The sequence below is a fragment of the Bacillus rossius genome, assembly GCF_032445375.1.
Source record: "Bacillus rossius redtenbacheri isolate Brsri chromosome 4 unlocalized genomic scaffold, Brsri_v3 Brsri_v3_scf4_1, whole genome shotgun sequence".
Classification (NCBI taxonomy): domain Eukaryota; kingdom Metazoa; phylum Arthropoda; class Insecta; order Phasmatodea; family Bacillidae; genus Bacillus; species Bacillus rossius.
In genome coordinates this window covers 879639-904031 of record NW_026962010.1, presented here as the reverse complement: position 1 = coordinate 904031, position 24393 = coordinate 879639, and the positions used below count along the sequence as shown (strand labels likewise).

At 38.6% G+C, this 24393-nt stretch overlaps 1 protein-coding gene across 10 annotated transcripts in view; it reads right to left on the bottom strand.

The window, feature by feature from the left end:
- Positions 1-8997: 8997 nt before the first annotated feature.
- Positions 8998-24393, bottom strand: part of LOC134541656 (NAD(+) hydrolase sarm1) — a 568468-nt gene continuing 553072 nt past the window's right edge. For 4 of the 10 annotated variants that reach the window (XM_063385250.1, XM_063385254.1, XM_063385251.1 and 1 more), the window contains 5 exons: positions 23520-23619; positions 22275-22464; positions 20852-20973; positions 19625-19909; positions 9000-9101 (listed from right to left, as the gene is read on the bottom strand). In XM_063385250.1, coding sequence (XP_063241320.1) covers positions 19660-19909; positions 20852-20973; positions 22275-22464; positions 23520-23619 — 662 coding nt within the window. In that variant the 3' untranslated portion in view covers positions 9000-9101; positions 19625-19659. Of the gene's footprint in view, positions 9102-19624; positions 19910-20851; positions 20974-22274; positions 22465-23519; positions 23620-24393 lie in introns of all 10 variants that reach the window. The other 6 variants (XM_063385247.1, XM_063385248.1, XM_063385249.1 and 3 more) reach the window with 3 other exon arrangements.

The following is a 24393-nucleotide window of genomic DNA, read 5'->3' as shown; positions in this document are numbered from 1 at the left end:
TACATTGTACACTACAGAAACCTCCAGCAAGCAGTATCACATGGGTTGATAGTTACTAAGGTACACAGAGTCCTCCAGTTTGAGCAGTCGGCGTGGTTGGAGCCATACATTAAGCTCAACACCAATAAGCGCAAGGCTGCAGCCAACGAATTCGAGAAGGAGTTCTTTAAGCTCGCTGTAAACAGTACTTTCGGGAAACTGATGGAGAACAAGAGGCGGAGGCTCAAAATGGAGTTGGTATGTTCCGAGAAGCGGTTCAAGAAACTGGTGTGTCGTCCATCCTTCAAGGACCGCACAATGTATGAACCGAACTTGACTCTAGTCCACCTGAACCATGAGACCGTAATTTTCGATAAGCCAATCTATGCCGGACTCGCAGTACTTGATCTCTCAAAAACACTCATGTACGACTTCCATTACAGCACAATGAAACCCAGATATGCAGAAAACATTCATCTGGCATACATGGACACCGATAGTTTCGTATACGAGATACAAACCGATGATTTCTACCATGACCTCAAAGCCGATCCTACACTCATGGAGAAGTTCGACACCAGCTGCTACCCTTCCGACCACCCTTGCTTCTCCCCCATCAAAAAAAAGGTTGTCGGAAAGTTTAAGGATGAGTGTGGGGGGAAAGTGATGAGTGAGTTTGTCGGTCTGCGGGCCAAACTGTATGCATACAAGTGTGGTGACAAAGTTGAGAAGAAGGCCAAGGGTATCCAGCGCTGTGTGGTCAAAAACCGCATAACATTCAGTGACTACCTGGATGCCCTGCACGATCACCACACACGACGAGTAGCAGTTAGGGCCATACGCTCGAGGCAGCAGGTGCTCTATAGCGAGAGCACAAATAAGCTGGCCATAACATGGGAGGATGATAAGCGCCAAATATGTGAGGATGGCATCCATACGGTTCCCCACGGCTATGTTGGAGATGAATTATCTGTTGTATAGTTCCAGTCTTTTTGTTGTAAACAGTTTTCGTTTTTGTATATAGTTTCTGTTTTTTTTATAGCTTCGTTTGACAAGTATATTTTTCTCTCCTTGAGGGTTTTGTTTTGTACAATATATTTCTTTGATTCAGTAAATATAATTTTACCTACATATCGCTTATTATTTTTTTAAATTAATGCCCTATATTCCTCAAGGTACTTATACTTAATTTGATATCGTAAAATGATCATGTAATTAGACACAAACACCTAAAATATCTGCTTCCATGCAGCTTTTAAACACAGGAACGCAAACACGAACACTAAGAAATGATATTATACACAAACACCTAAATATCTGCTTCCATGCAGTTTTAAACACGAGTACACAAACATTAATTTATTTAGTATGTTTACATGTATGATAGGACTATGAAAAATTTCTGGTCAGCTAAGATGGAGTAATAAATGTTTTTTAAATTATCATTACTTTAACTAACGCATCCACAACGACAGTATTGATAACATATATTTTAGTTAAAACCTATAAGTGATAAGACTTTAAGAAAAAATGTCGGTTACAACAACAAAGTGACTGTGGATTTTGTGGATCTTGTGGATTCTGTGGATTTTGGTCTATAAGGTTCATAACAATGTTGGTAGAGAATTGTAACTCGACCTTACATACACTAACATACTTTAGAAACCTACAACCGATGACGACACCCACCAGATGAAATCAAGATGGTAGTCTCCACTAAATAAGATGGCTGCCTCCAGCAGACAACGATGGTATATTTTTTTTCCTGATTTTCTAAGTTAATAATTATGATTTTCCAAGATGGTGGATGTAACGAAAAATTGTAACAGGAATGAGTGGGGTGTTCGATGACGATGTCATTGTAACAGAGGGGTGGGGGTGCTAGATGATGTATTTGTAATTTAGAGGAGTGGGGTGTTCGATGCGTAGGTTTTTAATTAAAATTTTATTAAATAATATTTTTAATTTTATTTTAAAATTTTGATTATTTAATTTTTTTAAATTTTAAATTTTTTTCATTAAAATCGGATAATAAATAAAGATTTTCAAGATGGCGGACGAAACTCAAAATGGCGGAATGATCTAGAAAACAAAATGGAGGAAAGTTCTAGAAAAACAAAATGGCCTCCGGGTTCAAAGGTCAAGGTCAAATCCAAGATGGCTGCAGGAAGTGATGTAATCCAAGATGGCCGCCGGAAATGACGTAATCCAAGATGGTCGCCGGAAGTGACGTAAACCAAGATGGCCGCCGTGGCTCCCCGGCTCCCCCACCACCCACCGGTGTCCCCATACATACTATAATTACCTACTTATGTAAATATTGTATTATAATTTATTAATTCTGTAAACTTGTTGTGATTAATGTTTCGTTTAGCTGTGAATATTCTGTGTTTCCTCAAGTATGCTAGTATGTAATTGCAGCCTGGCGCGCCGCGGGACGGGACCTCTCCCACGCCGGCCGATTTCCCCTCCCCTCTCCGCAGCCCGCGGGCGGGCGGGGAGAGTCAGTCGTGTTCAGGGCTCGAACGAGGACAGTCGTGTACGCCGCTCCGCGCAGCTCGCGAGGCGCGTACCTGGAGCTTGTGGCCAACCTTTCGTCTTCAGTTCACGAGTTGATACGGCAGTCAAGCTGCTTCCGCGAGTCATTCGCCGCGTTACTGAATTTACGAGTCGTCGAGTGACGTTACTAGCAGAGTGTTCTAGACCGCGGACGTGCAATTACGGGACTCAGAACTTCTACCGTCTTACGAAACGTTACGTAACAGGGCGCGCGCGCACTGCGCTTCTTCACGGTGTAACCTTAAACGGGATTAGTATTACGTATAACCACTCTCAATCTGTGCCAGGACGTCATAACGGGCCGTACGGTGTTACAGGAGTCCGGGTCGCCGCGGGAAGGGAGCTTGTTCCGCGACGGTTCCGCCAGGCTGCGGCAGGCTGTAAATCGTTAATAAAAGAGGCTCGTGAAATCGTCAATGCCGAATTGTTATTGGAACAGTTTATCAATATTCCTCTCCACCTAACTCCTCCCTCCAGGTCCCGCAGTTCCCGGTCCCGGCCACGTTGGCCTGGACCCACTCTCCGCAGAGCAGTACGGGCATAACTGAACATTCACGCAAGCAGGGAACCGGGGGCCTCAAGCCGAGGGACGTCACTACGTATGGAAAATTGATTGATGATGTCATAATAAAAGGCTTCGAATAAGAAAGGAATGTCAGTATGGCGGTCAGTGGCGAGGCGTGAGGTTTACATGAGGGGAAGCAATAACTCCGTTCACATCAAAACATGATGAGGTTGGGGGGGGGGGGGGGGGTCTGGAGGCCCTCCGCCGGGAAAATATGGATTTCAAGGTACAAAATGGTGCTATTTAAGTAGTTTTCTTAACTGAACATTGACTATTCCACAGGTAGAAAAATTGACATTTTTTTTAAATACATTATTTTTGAAAAATAATGATTGACTTACATTATTCTGATAGTAAAATACCTACTCTACATTACTTATATACTAAGTGGGAGTGTAGTATCATTGTACGCCCACAAATCCCCCACGCACTGCCAGCCAACAGCCCGCGGGAGAGATGCGCGCGCCCCGAGAGACGACCGCCGACTGAAACGCGACATCGCCACCTGCCGTGCCGAACTGTACCGGACATAGCCGAAGCAGTCGGCGGAAAAATTCCACCGTCTGCTTCGGCCATGTTCGCTCCAGTTCGGCAAGAAAGCGTTACCTTCGTAGCTTCTACCGCGTATTTTTCCAGCCAATCCCCTCCCTGAACCTTTGTACCATGCCACCCCCCTTCCGAAAGGAAACTACTGCGGCAGCCTTCCTGCTGAAAGCGATCCTACCAGCGCTTCTAAACCTAGCAACGCTTCTAAAACAGCATGTTTTTGTGTCAACGAGTTCTTTTTTTATAGCGCACAGCGCACAGTATTGGGTCCCAAGAAGATAGTGTAAAAAATACATACACCTAACTGCACGAGCCAAAGTAAAATACTATTCTGAATAAAATATTTAATTAAAAAATACAATGTCTGGAAACTGCCTGGGCAAGCACTGCTTGCCTTGCTTGCCCTGACGAGACGCCACTGATGGCGGTTGGCACACAGCTGTAGGCCACACAGCATATAAATAAAGTGCAAGCACTGGATTGGTAATCAGAAGCTCGTGGGTTCGAATCCGCATACCTACAGAATTTTTTTTAATTATTTCAATATTTTTATAAATCACCATAAGAACTAACACAAAATGATATTTACAGTATAAATGGCCAATACTGAGAAAAATATAAAAATGAATTTTCACAACGGTATTGCGCCTCGCAAGTGACACAACAAGCGAACCATCGGGCAAGATTTTGGATAATAAAAAAAAAGACAAATATTACCAAATCATGACGACTAGGTTTTGATTGTAGGCAACGAGCCACGGAAACGCCAGAACATGGCCGAATATTTCCGATTTGTAAGCCACAACTGAGTAAGCTACCAAATCATAATCCATAAGAATATGTTGCGCCAGAAGTCTCCAAATCATACTACTACTGGCTGCAGAGGAAACCTCGTTGATTGATGTTTTGCCAGCTAAGGAGACTTGAATGACTGCAGTACCTCTAGCATCAACAATGTCTACTGAAGGTTTATTGGCAATTTCCCAGCATCTGTGTCGTTACTGTGACAAAATTTTCTCCAAAAGAGTAATTCTCATCGACACGAGAAGAGAGAATGTGCTAACAATCTTTCTCGCAAAATTTTTAGCTGTAAAAAGTTTCGGAAGCAATTTACAAGAGATGATAAGTTGAAAAAACACTTTAAGGAATGCAAAGGCCCTGCTGTTAGTCAGAAAGTAGTTTCGCTGCAACAGTGCTGCACTGATGTGCATAATAGTACAGTGGGGATTGGTACTACAGCAGTTACATCAGCATCTGGTTCGAACCTGAAATGTTTGCCTTCATCAACTAGACATCCTTGCAGCTACTGCGATTTGATGTTTGCATTTGCCGATGATGCACTAAGACAGTAAATGCATGAAGAATCCTTCTTGTATGTAGTTTCGCTGCAATAAGTGCCATGTATGGTTTACTCGTATTGGGAATTTGAGATGACACACAAAGAACTTTAAATATGAAGTCCGTGTGCCTAATGTTGAACTACCTGCAGACATTTTGACTGCTCGGTTTGGATTAGAGACTTGTAATGCATACAAGCACAGAAGCAGATGGGCAGCAACCAATTGCGATGACGCCTGGACATGACACTAAACCCAAGACAGTGCTTGGTGCATAACAGGTAAATGATAATGGTTTCCACTTAGCACAACCTGCATTTTGTAGAATGTTGAAAGACTACTAATAGGTATCTAAATAGACTAAGTGAGTCCAAAGACATTTTTACTTTTCTTAACGATATCAAGTGCTACCACAACGGGGGTTGAAGTGTTCGTCGAAGTTTAGGGCGCCACCACATGTATAACGGGCATGTGGACCCGGCTACTCTGTTCTCAGGGCCGTGACATAGCCCGTGTGTGGCGAGGCCCGTTTCCCCCTGTATAACTAAAAACCTCCTAAAAACGATGACAGGTGCATGAAGCGCCTTCCTCTCGCAGCGCTCGCGACTCATTAACCCTTCGTTCTCGCTCGGCAACTTTCGGGAGCGGAGCACTGACATCGCATCGGTGTGTTTCTGTCTTTGTTTCTTAGTTTTTTAGGTGCTGACTGGCGGCGGAGTGAGTGGTCAGTGTAACCACTCACCACCAGAGGCGCTTGCATCCCTGGCCACTAAATCCAGTCCTGGATAAAAAGCAAAGCGGACCACGAGTCCAAGTGTCCAACCCCCGCATGGTAGATTCTTTTCTACTCTGTCCAACACTTCATCCAGACCATCCTCTGTCTCCTGTAAATTCCTACGCGTAATGCATGCCAAATTGCATCCCGCATGAATGTGCCCAGGGTTTTCCCTGTGTCTATGCAGGTTTTACCTGGGCCCAACCTATATCTAGTTATAGTCTAGATTTAAGAGTGAGGGGAGTTAGTCATGGCTGGCCAATCCCCTCCTAGCACACGATGCATGCGACCCTCTTCCTGCATGGCTAATCCCAGCATGACTAGGCGTATAGGCTTCGGCCTGAGACGCACCTAGGTCCCTCCCTAACCCGGACCCCTCCAAAATACACTTAGTTTTAGTTAGGTTAGGAAAAAAAATCACATCGGTGGGTGCGGGCCGACACACACACACTTCCGCGGGAGGTTAAACACCGGGGTCGTAGAGGGTGGTGGTGGAAGGAGGGGGCTCGCAGCGTGTAAGGGGGGAGGTGGTGGCACATCGGGCTCAGAAGGGCGCAGCCTGGGACGATGTCACAAGCATAACATAATTAATCAGCTTACGGATGAAGTAGCAACGTATGGACCTTTAAAATATAACTTGTGGCTGGACTGTGTGTATGGTAAACCATATCCATTTTAGGACCAAGAGAAGAAGTGCGCTTTCAAGACTATGAATAATCTCATTTACATTTCTGACGACGTAAAGCAGTCTGTTAAACACAGTACCGAGAAACTCTGTCGGGAAGAGGAAGACTATGTCAGTAAAGGATCTGACTGGTCTCCGTCTTCAGTAAACGAATTGGAGCTGAGTATTAGTCAGTTCAAGCCACTGACGAACTAAATGTTTATTAGATTGCTAACTTTGAAAAGTATTCCTGTAGTAGAGTAGAAATGTTTTAGTTGTAAAAATGTTGTTTTTCTCTAAACTGTCACTTTAATGGTAATTTTAATTATATTATCTTTTTGCATCCGTCAAGGATAGAATCAAACACTGTTTTCGATCCGGTGAATCATTACTTTAACAAGTGATTTTTTTGATGATTTTTCCTTTTTCTCAGAATTTATAGATTAATTGTTATGAATTTCTAAGATCACGGTCCATACGGCTGACAAGATGCACGATATCGTGAAAAAAATTAAACTAAAATGGTGGCAGCGCACAATAGCAGATGAAAATGAGATGGTGATCTCTAGCAGACAAAAACAAGATGGCGTACCCATGATGGCTGCTATGACATCATACTAGCTGATGTAATATCTCCCTTAGAATTAGTGGCAAGAGTTCAGTTGGCCAGTGGCTTCCATGGAGAAAGGATTCATCACCATTTTTAATCCAATGATATCACCGAGGACCCCATGACATTAGTTCGATTTTTATTAAAGTTTTTTAAAAATTGATTTTTTTAGGAATTTAAAATTGTTCCGATTTTTCTGATGAAAATTACGGATTTTCTAGTAGGCGGCCGTAATGAAAAGTGCGACGTTTTAGAATCCAAGATAGCAGGTGTGAGGTAAGAAAGATTTTTTATTAAAATGTTATTTAAAATGTTAAGAATTTTAAAAATATTTTTATTAATAAATATGTTTTCTCTCGCCAAGAACTGAGAAGGATTAAAATAATAAACATTTAAAGAAACAATTTTTTTTTTTAATTTTGAGGATTTTTTGGAATTTTTTTGGTCAAAAATTAAAGAATTACAATTTTATAGTCAAGGTCAAAGCTTACCTCCAGAAGCTTTTTGAAGGCTTGTTGAAGAGGAATTTAAGCCTCTATGGGGAAATTTTGTTCTTTCAAAGGCAAATATCTTTTGAGGTTTTTCAAATATTGAATTTTTGACTTTTTAAAGAATAAAAGGGAAATATTTCCTACAAAGGGAATTTTCCCTCAAAATATGGAAATTTGAGTCATTTTACGAGTAATTTAGAGTCCACGAAGGCTGCCGTGACATCATGATGGTCGGTCATCAACCCAATCTTCAATCTTCAACCCTGAATCTGCCGCAGGAGCCCCAGTCCTGTACTAATGTTGTTGGATCCCTCGTGCGTTCTTCAAGTTGACCTCAGTCAACACACTTTACTAGTTCTTACTGCACTGTAAGAAAAATTTAAACCAATATTGACGTGTACTAAGCTAATTCCAAAACTTAATTGTTTTCTGAACATTTTAAGATGCCACACATATTATAATATACTCATTATATGTTTATTTTACAATAATATAATTCTAGCAAACATTCTCAATTATCTTAAGTGTGGTTTATGGTAATTCTGGGGTATATAATAGTACTCTAAATCTCAATGTATCGTTTTCAACTCCAATAACTGTCAGAAAATAAATGTTTTCATTTCTATTAATTTGTGCTACTTTTTTTTTTTTTTTTAATTATAATATCATATGAAAAGTATGATTTTGACAAATGGCGGTGTTGTAAGAACTCAGTTAAAATAACAGTGAAAGTTTCTTTGCTATTATAAAAGTAACATTATTGTAAGCAAAATATCTATACCTAAGGTTATTAAAAATTTACAAGTGATAAATAATATATACCAAAATAGATAAAATCACGATAGCACATATCTGTATTATAGCTCTTTATATTTTCCTTTGGTAAAATACAATTAAATATTAATACAAATAAAATACAAATAATTTTTGGTTATTGTTAAATACTTAACATGTACAGTCTAGACCTATAAAATTTACAATACAGAAAAATAGCTTGCGTTCATACAAAATTATACACTTCACATCAGTGCAATTTTTTTTTGTTTCTTTTTTTTTTTTTAACAGTTCGGTGCAGAAGTGCTCATGTTCATAGTAAGACATGAAAGGTCTCAAAACACCTGCATCGTCACTTGGCTCGGTTTTCACTTTCGTTTCTCAGGTATAAAAAAATAAATACTGTCTGTGGGTGGCGCTCACTTGCGGATCAAGGACCGCACCTTGTTGACGCAGCGGTCCATGAAGTTGCGCTTGCGCTTGGGCGACAGCCGGTCGCCGAGCGACGAGGGCGCCGAGTCGGAGTCGGAGCCGGCGGGGGCGGCGGGGGGAGGGGGCGGAGGGAGCTGGCACAGCTCGCTGGCGCTCAGGTACTGCTGGCACTCGGACAGCAGGCGTGCCGCCTCCTCGCCGCCCGGGGGCTCCAGCAGTCCGTCCAGGCTCCGGGAGCGGCTCGGGGAGCGCTGGGCGGGGGAGGGGGCGAGGCCCGGGGGCCGCCGGCCGGCGGGGGCGGCTGGGGCGGCGGGGGGGCGGCCGGCGCCTCTCGGCCAGGGCCGGGACGGACTCTGCGAGTGTCGGAGCCTGCAATCACGACACAGCACTGCAGACTTTCCAGGTCATCCAGACATTAGTATCAATGCATCCAAGCATATACTACGGTGTGTCCCCTTGAATCATGAAGTAGTTATTTATTGTGATTGAGTAAATAAAGCATATTTCAATTTGGTACGTAGTAGTATTGGTAGAGGTGAGCGTTGGTAGAAATGGGAGTTCACCTTATAGTGTTTGAACTTGCTTGTGAAAAAAATGTGGTTTTATATTGTTATATCTCCGACTCCCATCATCGTAGAGAGATAAAATATACACCAATTTTCAATTATAACCATAAGCTTTTTTTTTAAAAAAAAAATTTCATCAAAATCGGTTCAGTAGTTTTTGAACGATATTCGAACAAACGAACAGACAAAAATACAAATATTCAATAATTAACTAATTTAATTTAACTATTTTTGACTCAATAATAAAAAAACTATCAATATAATGATACAAATTTTATATGAATTACTGCATGGTTTTTGCTAATAAGGGATATAAATACGTTGTAGTTCTTATTGTATTTATATTATATACGAACAAATTCCCAAGGTCCTCCTCACACACTTAATAAAGGTATTTCAAAACCATATATATCCATAGAAAACTTTCCCCCATTTTGAACTACTAATCAAAGAAAGTAATCACTTTCATGTTCCTATTAAGTATACTTCAAGGCAAAATACATAAAGGAAATATGTAGCATTTATTAAATAAGAATGTAAATTATATTTCACTGTATGCTTTAAGCAAATTGCTTGATTGCTATTTTCTGACTGGTCTCTATCAACCACTGATGTAAACTATTACGTCAATGGACACAAAACCGTGTTCTTACACAAGAACAGATAATTTTGAAGAAACAAAAATGTTTTTAATTTTGAATATGTGGGTTGAAACTTTATAACAGGGTAAGAATGAATTAAAAAACATTTTTGGGGAGTGTAATGAAGCCAGTTTAATAAGCTGGAAAACTTCAGGAACAGGAGCGATACTACCGGGGTTAAGGGTCTGCTACAATTGGCCGGAGCTTACTGCCATTCTTATGCTGATGCTTGGCTGTTAAGAGTGGTATATACCCCTTTTTAAAACCAGTTATACATGCGTCCACTACTAGCCTATTTTCTCGAGAATTATGATAGCTACAGCTTTCAGATTATTAATCTGACGAGAAAAGTAATGCAGTTTTTCCAATATAGTTTTATATTTTGGAAATCGTGACGCAAAATATATTTAAAAAAATGGTAAAAACAAGAAATTCGTTGACGAATTTCTAGTTATTCGATGAGAAAAATGAAAATTTGAATCTATATTGGAAAAGATTATATTTTTCTGAATAAAATGGTATATTAAAAGTATAAGGTCACAGCATTAAATATCTGTGTATTTGGTTAGGAAAACTGGCTAATTTGGCATTTTTAGTGTCTGCCTTGTGCTGCTCGACGGGAAAGTTGACGCCAAGCTCCGGGAAGACGAGCAGGGTGGGGATGACACTGACACGCCTCAACGTCGCCCGCGGTAGGGGAAGTGCTGATCTGTAACGGTGATAAACCTCCTCCTCCCTTCTTCCTCCTCCCGCTACACAGCAACACCATTTCTCTAAAGGATTCATAGTCCAGGCATTTTATGAGAAAAAGGGGTCGATTTATGGACAAATTGCGAGAAAAGGTTTTACTATATCAAAATTTGCAGACAAATTTGTAGAATAACATATCCAAAATCCACCGAAATCCACTTTATTTTGGTAACGTTTTTCCCGGGATTTGTCCCGGAAAAATGCGGAATAAATTAATAACTGTAAAACGGTGCGTTCTACGAAGAAAGGTATAGACACTAAAATTAAAGAGAGCCAAATTTACCATAACATATCAAAATTTTACAAACATTCATTAATAACTACTGTTTTGTTTTCTGGAATTCGTCACGGAAAAACCTAAAATATTGAAATAAATTGAAAATGGCGCATTTTACAGCATGTTTCAGGACAAAGTTAAAGTAAACAACGATTTTCATAGTATATTGCAAATTCACAAAAATCAACACAAAATAGGTTTTTGGTTTTCCAGAAAATTTCCTGAAAAAAAAAAGGACAAAACGAAAACGTATCGTACGTCAAAGAAATTCGTGACTAAAATTAAAGACTTTTTTGTATTAAATATAATTTCATTTCAACAAAATCTGCTCATATATATAAATATATATTTACATATGTATATAGTTTTTTTTGTGACTCGTCCTGGAAAATCTTTAAAAATTCAATAAAACGAAAACGGAACATCGTATTGAAAAAGTTTCGGTGGGACAAACAGAAGCACACAAGATTTCCTATACCAGATCCTAAATTCACTGAAATCTGGTATATAGATTTTATTTTGTGATCGGCCACGGAAAAAGTATTGAATATGTAGGCAAAATAACAGAAAGCATTGTATCCCATGTAAAATTGTCGGATCCGAACTATATTTAATTTCCATAATATACAAGTATTTTAAAGTCACTTAAATTATATTCCTTTTTCAGTTAGTGATGTGTTAAAACGTTTTTGAAATCTACCAAAAAAAAATCAGACTCATTTCAACTGCTTATTGTTTGAAAGAAAAATTTGACACGTCCATTCTCACAAAACATATCATACAATTAAATTTACACAAGATTTCCAGTGACCTGTATCGAGAAGAAATAGAAAAATATACACACATTGGGATGCACTCTGTAACACACAATACTGAATAAATATGCATTAGGTAACATACATAAGTACTTTAATTTAAAATATAGGTTACCTAAACAAACATCAGCGTGATTTTATATTTCTATTAATGTTAAACTGATCCAAAAATTCGGAAAATAACCTGCATATCAGCTCGAAATGTTATTTAATAGAATCATCCTGTTTAAGAGCTTTATATACCCATTTTTAAAACCAGTTATACATGCGTCCACTACTAGCCTATTTTCTCGAGAATTATGATAGCTACAGCTTCCAGATTATTAATCTGACGAGAAAAGTAATGCAGTTTTTCCAATATAGTTTTATATTTTGGAAATCGTGACGCAAAATATATTTAAAAAAATGGTAAAAACAAGCAATTTGTTGATAATTTTCTAGTTATTCGATGAGAAAAATGAAAATTTGAATCTATATTGGAAAAGATTATATTTTTCTGAACAAAATGGTATATTACAAGTATAAGGTCACAGCATTAAATATCATTGTATTTGGTTAGGAAAACAGGCTAATTTGCATGGATATGTAGGAACACCCTACCTAAAAAGCCGTCACAGTAATTGCAGTCCTCGGGAGGTAATTCGCGCCGGTTTTTACAGGTTGATCCATGACAGTTTCCACAAGCCGAAGAACATGGGATGCCGTGTTTCCTACAACTGCAGTTGGATGCACCGCAACCATCTTCGTTGCAAGTGCACCTGATTACCTTCAAAAGGCATTCCATAACTGTTGGCTTGTCTGTCGAAATTGGCAAATTGTCTCCATCCCCATTCTTCTGGATTCATCTTAATTCCCTTCCATTCTTGTATCTGATAGAAAACCCTTAAGAAATGGAAACGAGCTGAAGCACTAGTTGGAGGTAACTGTTCTGGTTGTACACATTTAGAACTAGTAGCTGCATTCTCACTTAACACTTTACAACGCAAAGTGTCGAAAGTGTCACTTCTTGACCCATCGTACAGGCGTACTACAGCTGTTCTGCCGATTTTACAGTGTCTTCTTTTGACACACTGGGAATGCTATCTGAAAATACTTTCGCAAGTTGCCTGAAGGCACTGTCATTCTGGAGAAGATCCAATATTTTCCCCTTTATACCATAGATGTGTGATGTCGTGTCACATCCCATGAATGCATGACAGAAAAGAATATTACTACAAATTTCATCACCGAGCTTCAGCTTTAGCTCCTTAATGTGATATGTTTTCTTCTGCCTTTGTTCACTTTTTAAACACAAACAGTTATGTGATTGTGAGCCAAAATATTAGAGTAAAAGGACAAGTAAATCTGTGTCTGTTCCTATAACTATTGTCAATTGTTCTTTTGCACATTTAAAGCTTCTTGGACAATGTAAATATCTGCATCACCTGGTGCTTCGACAACAGGACATTTTCTTCGCGTACATGTATTGCTAATAACCTTAAAAATTGTCCTTTATTTCGCTCGTTCAAAAAAAAAACATATCTTTACGGAGTGATAGCTGCATTTCTCCTGTGAATTCAACTACAGGTGATGCATTACCTCTTGCTCTTCTAATATGTGCTGTGTCTTTAGTACTGTGAGTTTTCCCATATCCATCAAATACAGTAGTTGCTAATCCATAATTTTTCAAGATGAAACTCACGTACAGCTGAGCGATCTCGTTGTATGTTGCAGTATGGGACCAAGGTAACTGATGAAGTAAATATCCTCCGTCAATGACATATTTAATTTAATTTTATATATTTTATCGTTTGCAGAGTTATAACACATGGATACATAAAATCACTCAGTACAAGGGAATGGGAATTCAATCGTATAAATAGTAACTACATATACCAGGACAATAGTACATAAATTTTAAGCACATTTTGATAAAGGTCAATTATATAATGCAATTTTGTTGCCCTTAATTTAATTCACGATTTATTTTGAAGTACGGTGCACGGTTTCCGTTTTTTTTTCTTTCGATAAATTTTTTCCGGGACATTTCCTGGAAAACAAAAAAAAAACAATTAAATGTTGATCTGTGTTAAATTCTCATATATTATGAAAAACATTGTTTACTTTATCTTTTTCCTAACCCATTATACTGTAAAGTGCACAATTTTCGATTTATTTCATTTTTAATATTTTTTCCGGGACTAATCCCGGAAAACGAAGCAGAATTTATAAGATGATTTTCTGGAACTTTGGATATGTTATGGAAAAGATAATGTTCTTTAATTTTTGTCTCTACAGGTTTTGTCGTCAGATGCACCGTTTTTGAGTTATTATTTTATTTCGCGTTTTTCCGGAACAAAACCCGGAAAAAAGTTACCAAAAGAAAGTGGATTTCGGTGGATTTTGGATATGTTATTCTACGAATTTTTCTGTGAATTTTGATGTAAAAAAAACTTTTCTTGCAATTTGTCCATGTTTTTTTCATATCTTTCCTGGACTATCATGGCGAGTAGCTTGAAAAGAATCTTCACTCGGTAGCAACCTACATTGTACAAGATTTTTAAGTCTGTTGATTCGTTCAATGGTTCGTTAATGCTGTTTGTGAGCTTTCGCATAATATAAAAAAGACGCAATTATCTGTTAGTCGGTACGCATGAAAAAAAAGCAAGACAAACGAATCGGTAAGTTAGGGCGACTTTATTTAAGTGCGAAACGGAAGAAAAGAAGAGCAACAGCTCTGATGGAGTACCAGAAACAAAGGTAAGATATAGCGATACCGATATTAATTTTTCTTTTATTAATGTAAAAGAACACCGGAGAATTCCAAACCCGGCTAAAAACTATTTTAAGAAACATATGTTACAAATTAGTTTGTACAATGCATTAAATTTTTTAGAAAAATCCGAAGAGTTGAAGAATATGGTGCAGCACAGTAACTGATCCCCAAACGGCTAACTTGACGGCTCATTTTTCTTTACCAAGATAAAGCAACGCAGAGAATGAAAATATGGTTCTGAATCCTGATGAGGAGTAAGTAGCCAGTGCTTTATACTACACAAACTGCGAACTGTATTTAACGATAACATTTAGAATTAGCATTTTATTACGTTCGGAGTCTAATGAAAGGCTTAAATTTTTCATATAAATAATTTTCAGTCCAGTAATTAACTTCTATGGATTTGTTTTAGGAAAATAATATATATACGCCTAGTGTTACGGACAGATTAAAGAAAAGTTAGATACTCGTTATTACTTTTGTATGTAAGTAATTGGAAGTTATTATGGCTTGACGACCATACATACGTCATCGATTATCAATTTCAATTAGTAATTTTAAAAAGTGAACTAATAGGGCATTAATCCAGTCCTAGAAAAGTCCATGTGATGTGAAAAATACTAGTGCTATTATAAAACAAGCCGAAAGATAATTAAATAAATCAGTATGGGCGAAGTTATGAGGGTGGGGGAATAATTGCGAGAATGGAAGGCAAGCTATTGATGACTCACTGTGTTCGGTTCCAAAAGACAGTTTCTTCATCCCCCACCTCATTTCCCTTGTTTGAGCGTGTCTCAGTTTACAAATGCGTTCGACTATCAACAAATTATTGTTACTTGTGGTAGCCGCTTGGCTGGAAAAATGCCAGGAATCCTTACTGCTGTATGTTGTAATATTCAACTGCGTCATTGGGTGATTTTCCATGTTTCCTTATAAAAAATATTGAGTGCGAAAAATTTTCCCCTTGTAGGCTTTCTAGTAAAGGACGATATACAATATGGCTCTCCTGCAAACAAAACATTCAGTAAATATATGATGACATAAATTATTATTGTTCCACGTAGGCATTTCTTGTTTTTGAATGTTACTTGTTTCTATGCAAGTTTGTACGTGCATGCATGTGTATGCCCGTATCTCGTGCTGTACTTACATTCTGGAATTAGACTTGTCATATTAGTGTACAATAAAACTCTCTTACATCATATCCCACACTTACTGATTAGTTTGCGAACAGTGGTAGTGTTTATAGGCAGGATTATAGAATTAACTGAATATGTCACTACCTTTAAAGAGAAATTCATCAACATTTTGAGCGGAACACACAACTATAAAATTGTACTCAAATATTAGAGCCAAAATAGGAAATTTCGTTACTTTTGGAATTTTGATACTCGACATGTCACAAATATATTTTGTTTTAATCTTTGCAGGACAGTCACCAAATCGTACGCCAAACTTCAGCCACCAATCCAACTGCTGGAAACGGAAGCCGGTGTTTTTCATTGGTCCACGGAAGTGTCTGACACCATCATCATAGAAAACAACATCGTTGAAAACTTAATAAAATGACGTATGAAATGAGCAGTATTCAACAGGAAAGAGAGGTATTTAGAACAAACATTTATCGCTGATTTAGAATTTTTGTAATAAAACGTTTGAACCTATTTGAAGCCAACAACAACCTGCTAGAACCTAGTAAGAGCCATAATATACTCTCATGACATACTTAATGTTCCATCAGTACAACATGGCAGGCAGTCCGAAGAAATAGTTATCAAACAGCTAGAAGACCAGGAAAAAATTAATATAAGTAAAGCTGGTCTTTTTATTGACCAAGAACACCCATTTCTTGCCGCAACATCCGATGTCCTTGTTGGCGAAGGCCGTCTCGTAGAAATTAAGTGTCCTGCTTCGGCATATGGAATGGACATAAATGAAGCCATGCGAGAAGGCAAAATAAAGTATTTGAAATATTCTGAAGAAAGTCCTACTGTCATTTCATTTAAAAAAGATCATGAATATTTCTATCAAGTCCAGAATCAGCTTCACATAACCAGAAGGGATATTTGCTAGTTAGGCATCTGTACTTCGAGCCAAAAGAAATTAAAAGTACCTATTGGAAATTTTCAGAGACGACACATTCTGGAAAGAAAAAATGGAGCCAAAACTCGTTTTATTTTACACACTATGCGTTCTTCCGGAATTAGTTGATCCTAGACACACAAGAAATATGGAAATTCGGGATCCACCGCACATAACAGAGGCTATCAGAAGCCATAAGATAAAATGCATGGGAAAACGAAGATAGTCCGAAACAAAACCGAATATTACACCCTGATTACATTAAACGTGAACATTTTTCAAGCTTTTGCAGAACTTTCAAGAAAATGTTGGTCTTGGATAATCATTCAAACTAATTTTTATAGTGACCTGTTTGATTTATCAATCTAAGTCGCCTGCTCACTTAGCTTCATAAACTGTCACCTTTCATACTGGAAATTATTCTTGCTCATTGTTTCCATGAACCTTCATTTTTAGTATGCCAGCACCTACATGTGCATAAGAAAGTATAGGCCGTGTGGTCACGTTCAGTGCCTACCTATAGAATCATTACCGTAATTATTTTGGACATGTAAAAAAATAAAATGTCTTACCTATAATGTAAGTTTTAAAGCTGAGTTAATCTTTCCAGAATGGTTAAATGCTCAAGTGAGCAATGGTGCTTCAAAATTATAGAAGACATTGCTTGTTTAGCTGAATAAATACTGAGGTGGTCGTAACTGTTACTTAGTTTGAAGGAAATAATTCATTTGGCAGCCAATTGAGAAATTTGTAAAATTTGTAAATGAGAAACAAGAGAATTTCCTAAAAAGAGTGTTCGGTATGCATAAACTTCTTGTCTTGTAAGTCCTAACAAAAAGGAGAAACGAAATAAATTTCGTTAAATAATGTATAATAGCGACCATAAAAATATTTTGCTTCAGTGGTAAGCAAAATTAAATTCTGTGTTTTGTTGTTTTAAAAGTGTGTGTGCATTAAATCAAATAGTATAAATGCCTGTCTAGTTAAAAATATAAAGCTTATGTACATTTTTTGTGCGTCACAGGTAAAACCAATTTGTGTGTATTTCTACTAAACTTGTTTAAATAATCTGTTGTCGTTTACTGTATCGGATTTGTAAAATTATTTCTATTTAAGCATTTGTTTCTCTTAAGTACCTCTCTAAAGGCCATCTACATACTTTTAAGATTGTTGGACTTTTCTGCAAACAGTTTTGAAAAAAAATTTGTGATGTAAAAATATTTGTGTTTGAAATGTCTATTATACCGTACAGTTTTTTTTTAATTTGTCTTTCTTGGAAGTAAATCGTGCGCACGTTGGTTTAATTTATAGTGCTCTTTTTAAATTTCTTTGTCTTTTATAACATAATGAACATTGTCTATTGGTGTGAAACAAAATGTATGAATTACATGTGAAATAAATACATGTTTTTTAATGTGTAATTATGTAACGATTTCTTGTATAGTGCCTTTTTCTACCACGTCCAAATAAAATATATGCTACCTGCATGATAACTCATTGCCATGACACAAGTGAAACAATTATAAAGGAGATTTTTCCATCTTATAAAGTCACGAACACTTTTTTTTTTAAATAATACATAAGATGTATGTATTTCGAAACGCTTTTACAACTATCATTGACAGATGCGAGTTATAAAAAATACATAACATCGATTCGGGAAATATATTTAACTTCGGCAAGATTTGTTTGCAGAATAAGGTAAGTTAATGTTTCTTGGAGGATATGTAACGTTTAATATCCACGTGACTTCGAAAATTACGATGTAATGTCACTTTTCCCATTTCATGTAAAAGTTTGTGTTTTTAGCAAAAACAAAGTAATGCATTTTATCTTTTTTTTTACTTATGAACTACTAAACACGCGTAAAAAATATGCTACCATTACGATAAACATACTTTTCGCGTTATTTGACATTTGAGTTGAATGAAACGTGTGTAGCCACTGTTAGCTCGCGCGGCGCTCCGCTCCTACGGGGAAGGCAGGCAGGCAGGTAGCAATGCTGTCGAGACATCCCGACCCGTACCGCGCCGTCATGAGGAGGGAATGACCACGGAGTGAGGGAGGGTAAACCGAGTCTATCCCCTCCACCGACATCATTTCGCCAGGACGCGCTCCTAGTAGGCCACTCCTCCAAGGCTAAACTCCGCCCAGGCTAGAGGTATTTTGTGCTGCTCGCGCCGGATTCTGAGTAGCCGCTTCCCTATATACCACTCTTAAGGTCCCAACCTATTTGTGTGTTGCAATGATGCTGTGCTGGCACTTGGACTATGTCATTACTAAATGCAAGACAAACACCATTGTGCCTCAGTGTTGTTTATGTTTTCACAGTCTTCGATCACAACTAATCATAAACAAAAAAGCTAACAGGTGTAACATTTTTAGCCTAATAAATCAGGAGTTTTAGAGTGAAATAAAAGGAAACAATATTTCCATATTATAAACAGACTACGTATATTCATTTGCAGTAAATATGTATTACGTTTATGAAATATACTTTTATTTACGTATTTTTAAAATTACCGGCGTACAACCAGTACGAATTTGATTCACGCACGACACGAAACACTGCGAATCTAGCACGCCCTACTGGCCATCCGCCGGCCAGAAGATAAACTTTGGCCATCTCGCCTGTAGCGTCACAGCAGGCATGAGCGACGTGACGTGACATCCAATCAAATTTTCAGAATTGGGAGCAGCATGTAGGAGGCCATCCTATTGTTAAGTGTAAGCTTCTCGGGATCGCGGCCATGCAGGATTATCGAAAATCTATATAGTTTTAAGAGGAACACCAGGTGTGAAAATGTGGAATGCAACCTGCTTGAAAAAAGGAACCACGGTACTGATAAACATTAACATGAGAGGCTCTACTGATGCTGGATTACAGACTGTGCCGAACCATATAATTCCGGGTTGAAGACAATTCACTGTATACGGGCCAATTTGTGCGTGTAAGGAAGTAAGAAACTGCCGTCACTGACGCGCGGAAGGGAGGGGCCGACTTACCTAGCGTGTTTGGCCGAGGAGGCGGGGCCATCTAGTCAGTCCCGCCCTCCGCCCGAGTTGCCGTTCACGTCCTTGTCGCTGCCCTTGCCGCTCTCGCTGCTGTGCATGCGCTGGTAGCTGGGCGGCTGGCGCCCCACGCTGCCGGCGTTGCCCGACGGCGTCCCGGGCGTGGCGTCGCCCTTGGTCATGATCCGGCCGAGCGGCCCGTCGGCGCGCGTGTTCATCTCGCCGCGCATGAACCTCTCCAGCTTGTCCACACACGCGTCCTGGTAGTCGTGGATCCACCTGCGACCACACCCACTTTCCAGGAGCACGTTCCCCGCCAGCTCATCACTAGGGACCGGAAAAATTCGCGGGTTCAATGACCTCTAGGGTGAACTCCATAGTTCTACGTACACTCGGTCAAATGCCACCCACTCATTGGCTGCTGTCTTGTGAGACGTCCCAGCGTAGCAGCAGCCTGTGATTCGACAAAGCTTCGGTCGGGTGTTTCTCTCATTGGCTCAGAGTCACCCAGGTGAGTTGTGAACCAATAGCAGAGGCAGCACTGAGGTATAACGATTTGTATTTTAGCCTATCGCGAAATGGATTCGCAAATTTTTCCGGTCTCTACTAATTACACAAACAACCAGGCCCAATCAGGTAGCTAGCACTCTGGGTAGATGATCATTACACGCCCCCCCTTCCCCTCCTTTTACTGTTCCCCCAAACATCTTAACATTTCATACAAATTCAAGCTTATTTACTATAAGTGAGAACTAAAGACGAAGGTTATTCAAAGACATAGGCCATTTACCTTTTTTTCTTAATTAAATTTAATAAATGGTTGTTGCAGTTTTATACGGATCTTATAACTACCATAGTAAAACACGAGTGTATTTTGTAAATCAAATTCCTAATAAACACAAAGAATGATAGGATTCTTAAATACCTGAACACAGCACTGTGTTATTTTTAGAAAATGGTATTATTTCTCTCTTTCTCTCTCTCTCTCTGCCATTTTACCGTTTACGATATACCTATGAGTCGATGTTTGAACTGCCAAAGAAGTTTCACATCTATCACATGTACTGAGTTACATACTTTTTATTGTTTTCGTTTTCGCAAAGCTTTTTTATCAACGCGAAAAGAATTTTCCTTGGTTTCGGCCGTCTTGTAATTTCGTTTTAAAGCTTTGGGAACGACTTGAGGAGAACACATCTGAACAGCGTTGTTGCTTCAGCGTACCTCACGCCGTTGAAGTGGCAGACGGCTCTCATGTCCTCTGGCAGTTCCTCGGGCTCTGGCCACTGGAAGTTGTCGATTATGGGGATGATGTTGCACTGCGACTGTAGAGCTGCCACGATTTCCTGAGCCACACACATGGACATTATGCAACCAAATCAACAGTAAACTTATGTACATCAATTAAATTAAATAATAAATTATATCCCTAGGAGGCTATTATCTTTATCAAATTCGGTTGAATTTTGTATGAAATGAACTATTGCCCAGACCATAGCATCAGATCAATAGCATGATTATACTTGCAAAAAGAAAACCAATAAATACTGACTGGCATTATGACTGGCAATAGCTGCACAATACAGAAAAGAATGTATGTAAAATATATTGAAACTAACAACATAATTATATATATATTTTTTTAAATTTCCGTTAATTTCTATGCCTTATTAGTTTAACCAGCTGTGAAAAAATTAAATTCTTATAAAAATACATACCTTTAGCAATGGAAGTTTATTGTCTAACGTGAACGTAAAAATAACTTGAGAAAATATCCATTTACAGATAAAGGCATTTTCATCCCGCATATTTCAGGATAACGTCTGCACCGCGTTAGAGATTTTGCTGTACAATCGAATGTCAATAAAGTATTAACAGAAATACCAGTGAACAATTAATATAAATGATGTATACACAAGTTTTAATAAGCTTGCTCTATAGCAAAAAAAAAAAAAAATACACATGAGTGTTCCTGTTTAAAAAAGTTAAGGCTGGTCAAGGTAGTCAAGCGGTTTGATCAGTGCCAGATTGCAGAATGTGTGGAATAGCTAAATGCCGGATTAAATCGCACAGACTGTGCAAGGAACTGGAAGGAAGGAGAGGAAGGAAGGAAGGAAGGAAGTCAGGAAGTCAGGAAGGAAGGAAGGAAGGAAGGAAGGCAGGAAGGAAGGAGAGAAAGGAAGGAAGGAGAGGAAGGAAGGAGAGGAAGGAAGGAAGGAAAGAGAGGAAGGAAGGAAGGAAGGAAGGCAGGAAGGAAGGAGAGAAAGGAAGGCAGGAAGGAAGGAGAGGAAGGAAGGAAGGAGAGGAAGGAAGGAAGGAAGGCAGGAAGGAAGGAGAGGAAGGAAGGAAGGAAGGAAGGAAGGCAGGAAGGAAGGAGAGAAAGGAAGGAAGGAAGGAAGGAAGGAGAGGGAGGAAGGAAGGAAGGAAGGAAGGAGAGGAAGGAGAGAAAGGAAGGAAGGAAGGAAGGAAGGAAGGAAGGAAGGAGAGAAAGGAAGGAAGGCAGGAAGGAAGGAGAGGAAGGAAGGAAGGAAGGAAGGCAGGAAGGAAGGAGAGGAAGGAAGGAAGGCAGGAAGGAAGGAGAGAAAGGAAGGAAGGAAGGAAGGAGAGGAAGGAAGGAGAGGAAGGAAGGAAGGAAGGCAGCGCTCACCCGGTGCACCCAGTCCTTGCAGTCGACGTCGCCGATGCATCGGTCCAGGGCGTTGGGCGTGAGCACCAGCAGGAAGTGCCTCGCCTGCCGGATGCTCTGCAGGAGGTTGTTGTCGAACTTGCCCGCCTCCAGCCGCTCCACGTCGATGAACACAGAGAAGTTCCGCACTTGCAGGTGCACCTTCAGCAGGCTGCAACATCCCGCCCTCGCATTCCTCAGCACGTGTTTGTGCAGGAGGGGAGGGGATACAACCACTTTGTCCACTGTTCACTTTCGAATCCTTTCCTTTGGTTGATGGAGATGATCACGGGCGTATATCCCGGAGCAGCAGAGGGGCCCGAGCCTTCTCTCTGAGGGGGGCTGCTTGAGCTTGCAAATTCGTAAAGTGAAATGGGAATGATAATCCTAAGATTTTACTCCCATGGGAATTTCACGCCCAAAGATTTTGATAATTTTTTTTTAGGAATTTAGAAGGAGTGGGTTACATCCCTAAAATCCCCCCCCCCCCCCCGGCCCGAATAAGCCGCGGTCCTTCAGTAATTCACGCATCCCAAACCCCAACAAACATTGTACGAGAAAACCATATTGATTTTTTTTTTATTTTCTTCTATAATTTATATTTTTAATTATTTATACAAATTTTGGGTGTTACGTTACAGGGCATAAACTAAATATTCTTAAGTCTTTATATTCTTTTAAATTCTGATATACCAACAAACAGTAGTTTGTAATGACCGAGAGAAACAAACCAATTTTTACACAGGGGTTAGTCCATGAATCTTGACTTTGACAAGTGCCATAATCTACAGGTTCTATTACTTGTCCTGCCTTAAAATTAAATTTGTAAGCTGCACTGCAAACTGTAGCTAATATTTGAAAGCTACAAAGCACATATTTCAAGTGGTGGCATGTCCCTCTGCCCAATGAACATTAAAATTAATGTATAATCAACATGTATACCTACATGTGCAAACACAAGGTAAATAATTCAATTATATCTAAAATTGCATTTAATTGACATTTATAAATCTGATACTAATAATACACTAGGAAAACATATTTTACTGAAAGCTTAATCTGGAAGTAAAAGAAAAAAAAGTTGAAATCCTGGGTTAGATGTACTTATTATTTAGAGTTGGCATTTACTTTAAGAAAATATTAAGTGCAAAAGAGATAGAAGGAAAATTTTCATATGTTGCTTCATATTTTTTTTAACCATAGAAAAATATGAGAGAGATTACCAACCTTGCTAGCTGAGATCCATTCGACCTTCGGTAACTTATGAAGACATCAAGTGATTTGTCCAAGTTCTCCTCCAGAGAGCTGGTCAGCCTACTCTTCATGGCTGTGAAAATTCACAAACAGTTATTTGTAGTATCTATTATAGCTTGTTATGTATCAAAACCTTTTATAAATTAATATGAAACACAATGTATAAAATATGCAATTGGATTGAAGGTACTTTAATTCATGCAAAAAAAAACATTTAGTTTGTAGTATGGTTAATTTGACTGCTCCAAAAATTAAATGAAGGAACTTTATACACGTAACAATAATAACATAATGGTAATGTTCGAATTGTGAATTTGTAAATAAATTCCCAGAGTATTTTACAGCATTTTCAGATGAAAACATGTAGACTTTTAGCTTTATTTGATGTTAAATACTCGTAAATTTCGTACAATTAGTTAACAGAACCAGAATGTACTTAAATCAAATATTAGTTAAAATTACACAATAGGTAAAAAAAAATCTATACATCATTCCTAGTTCATGATGAGAAAACACTATTTGATGTACCTAAATAATTTACACAATTTTGACACTGATTCATTACTACAGTTCAAAGTAACCACCTAGCAGTAGTGTACAAACTGAAATTTAAATTCTGTCCTCTTTTTAATAAAATCACCATTTGAAAAAAAAAAAATCCTTTTCATAAATATACGCATGTTTACTTAATGCTTGATAAGCATTAAGTAAACTAGAAGCATATTTTGAAAACTAGTTCCATGTCTCAGAGTTAAGGTTAATATTGAAGTTAGTAACCATTGGAAATATTTTCATTTAAAATTGTTTCTAACAGAGAAACCATTTCCTAGATTTTAAGGTAATATAT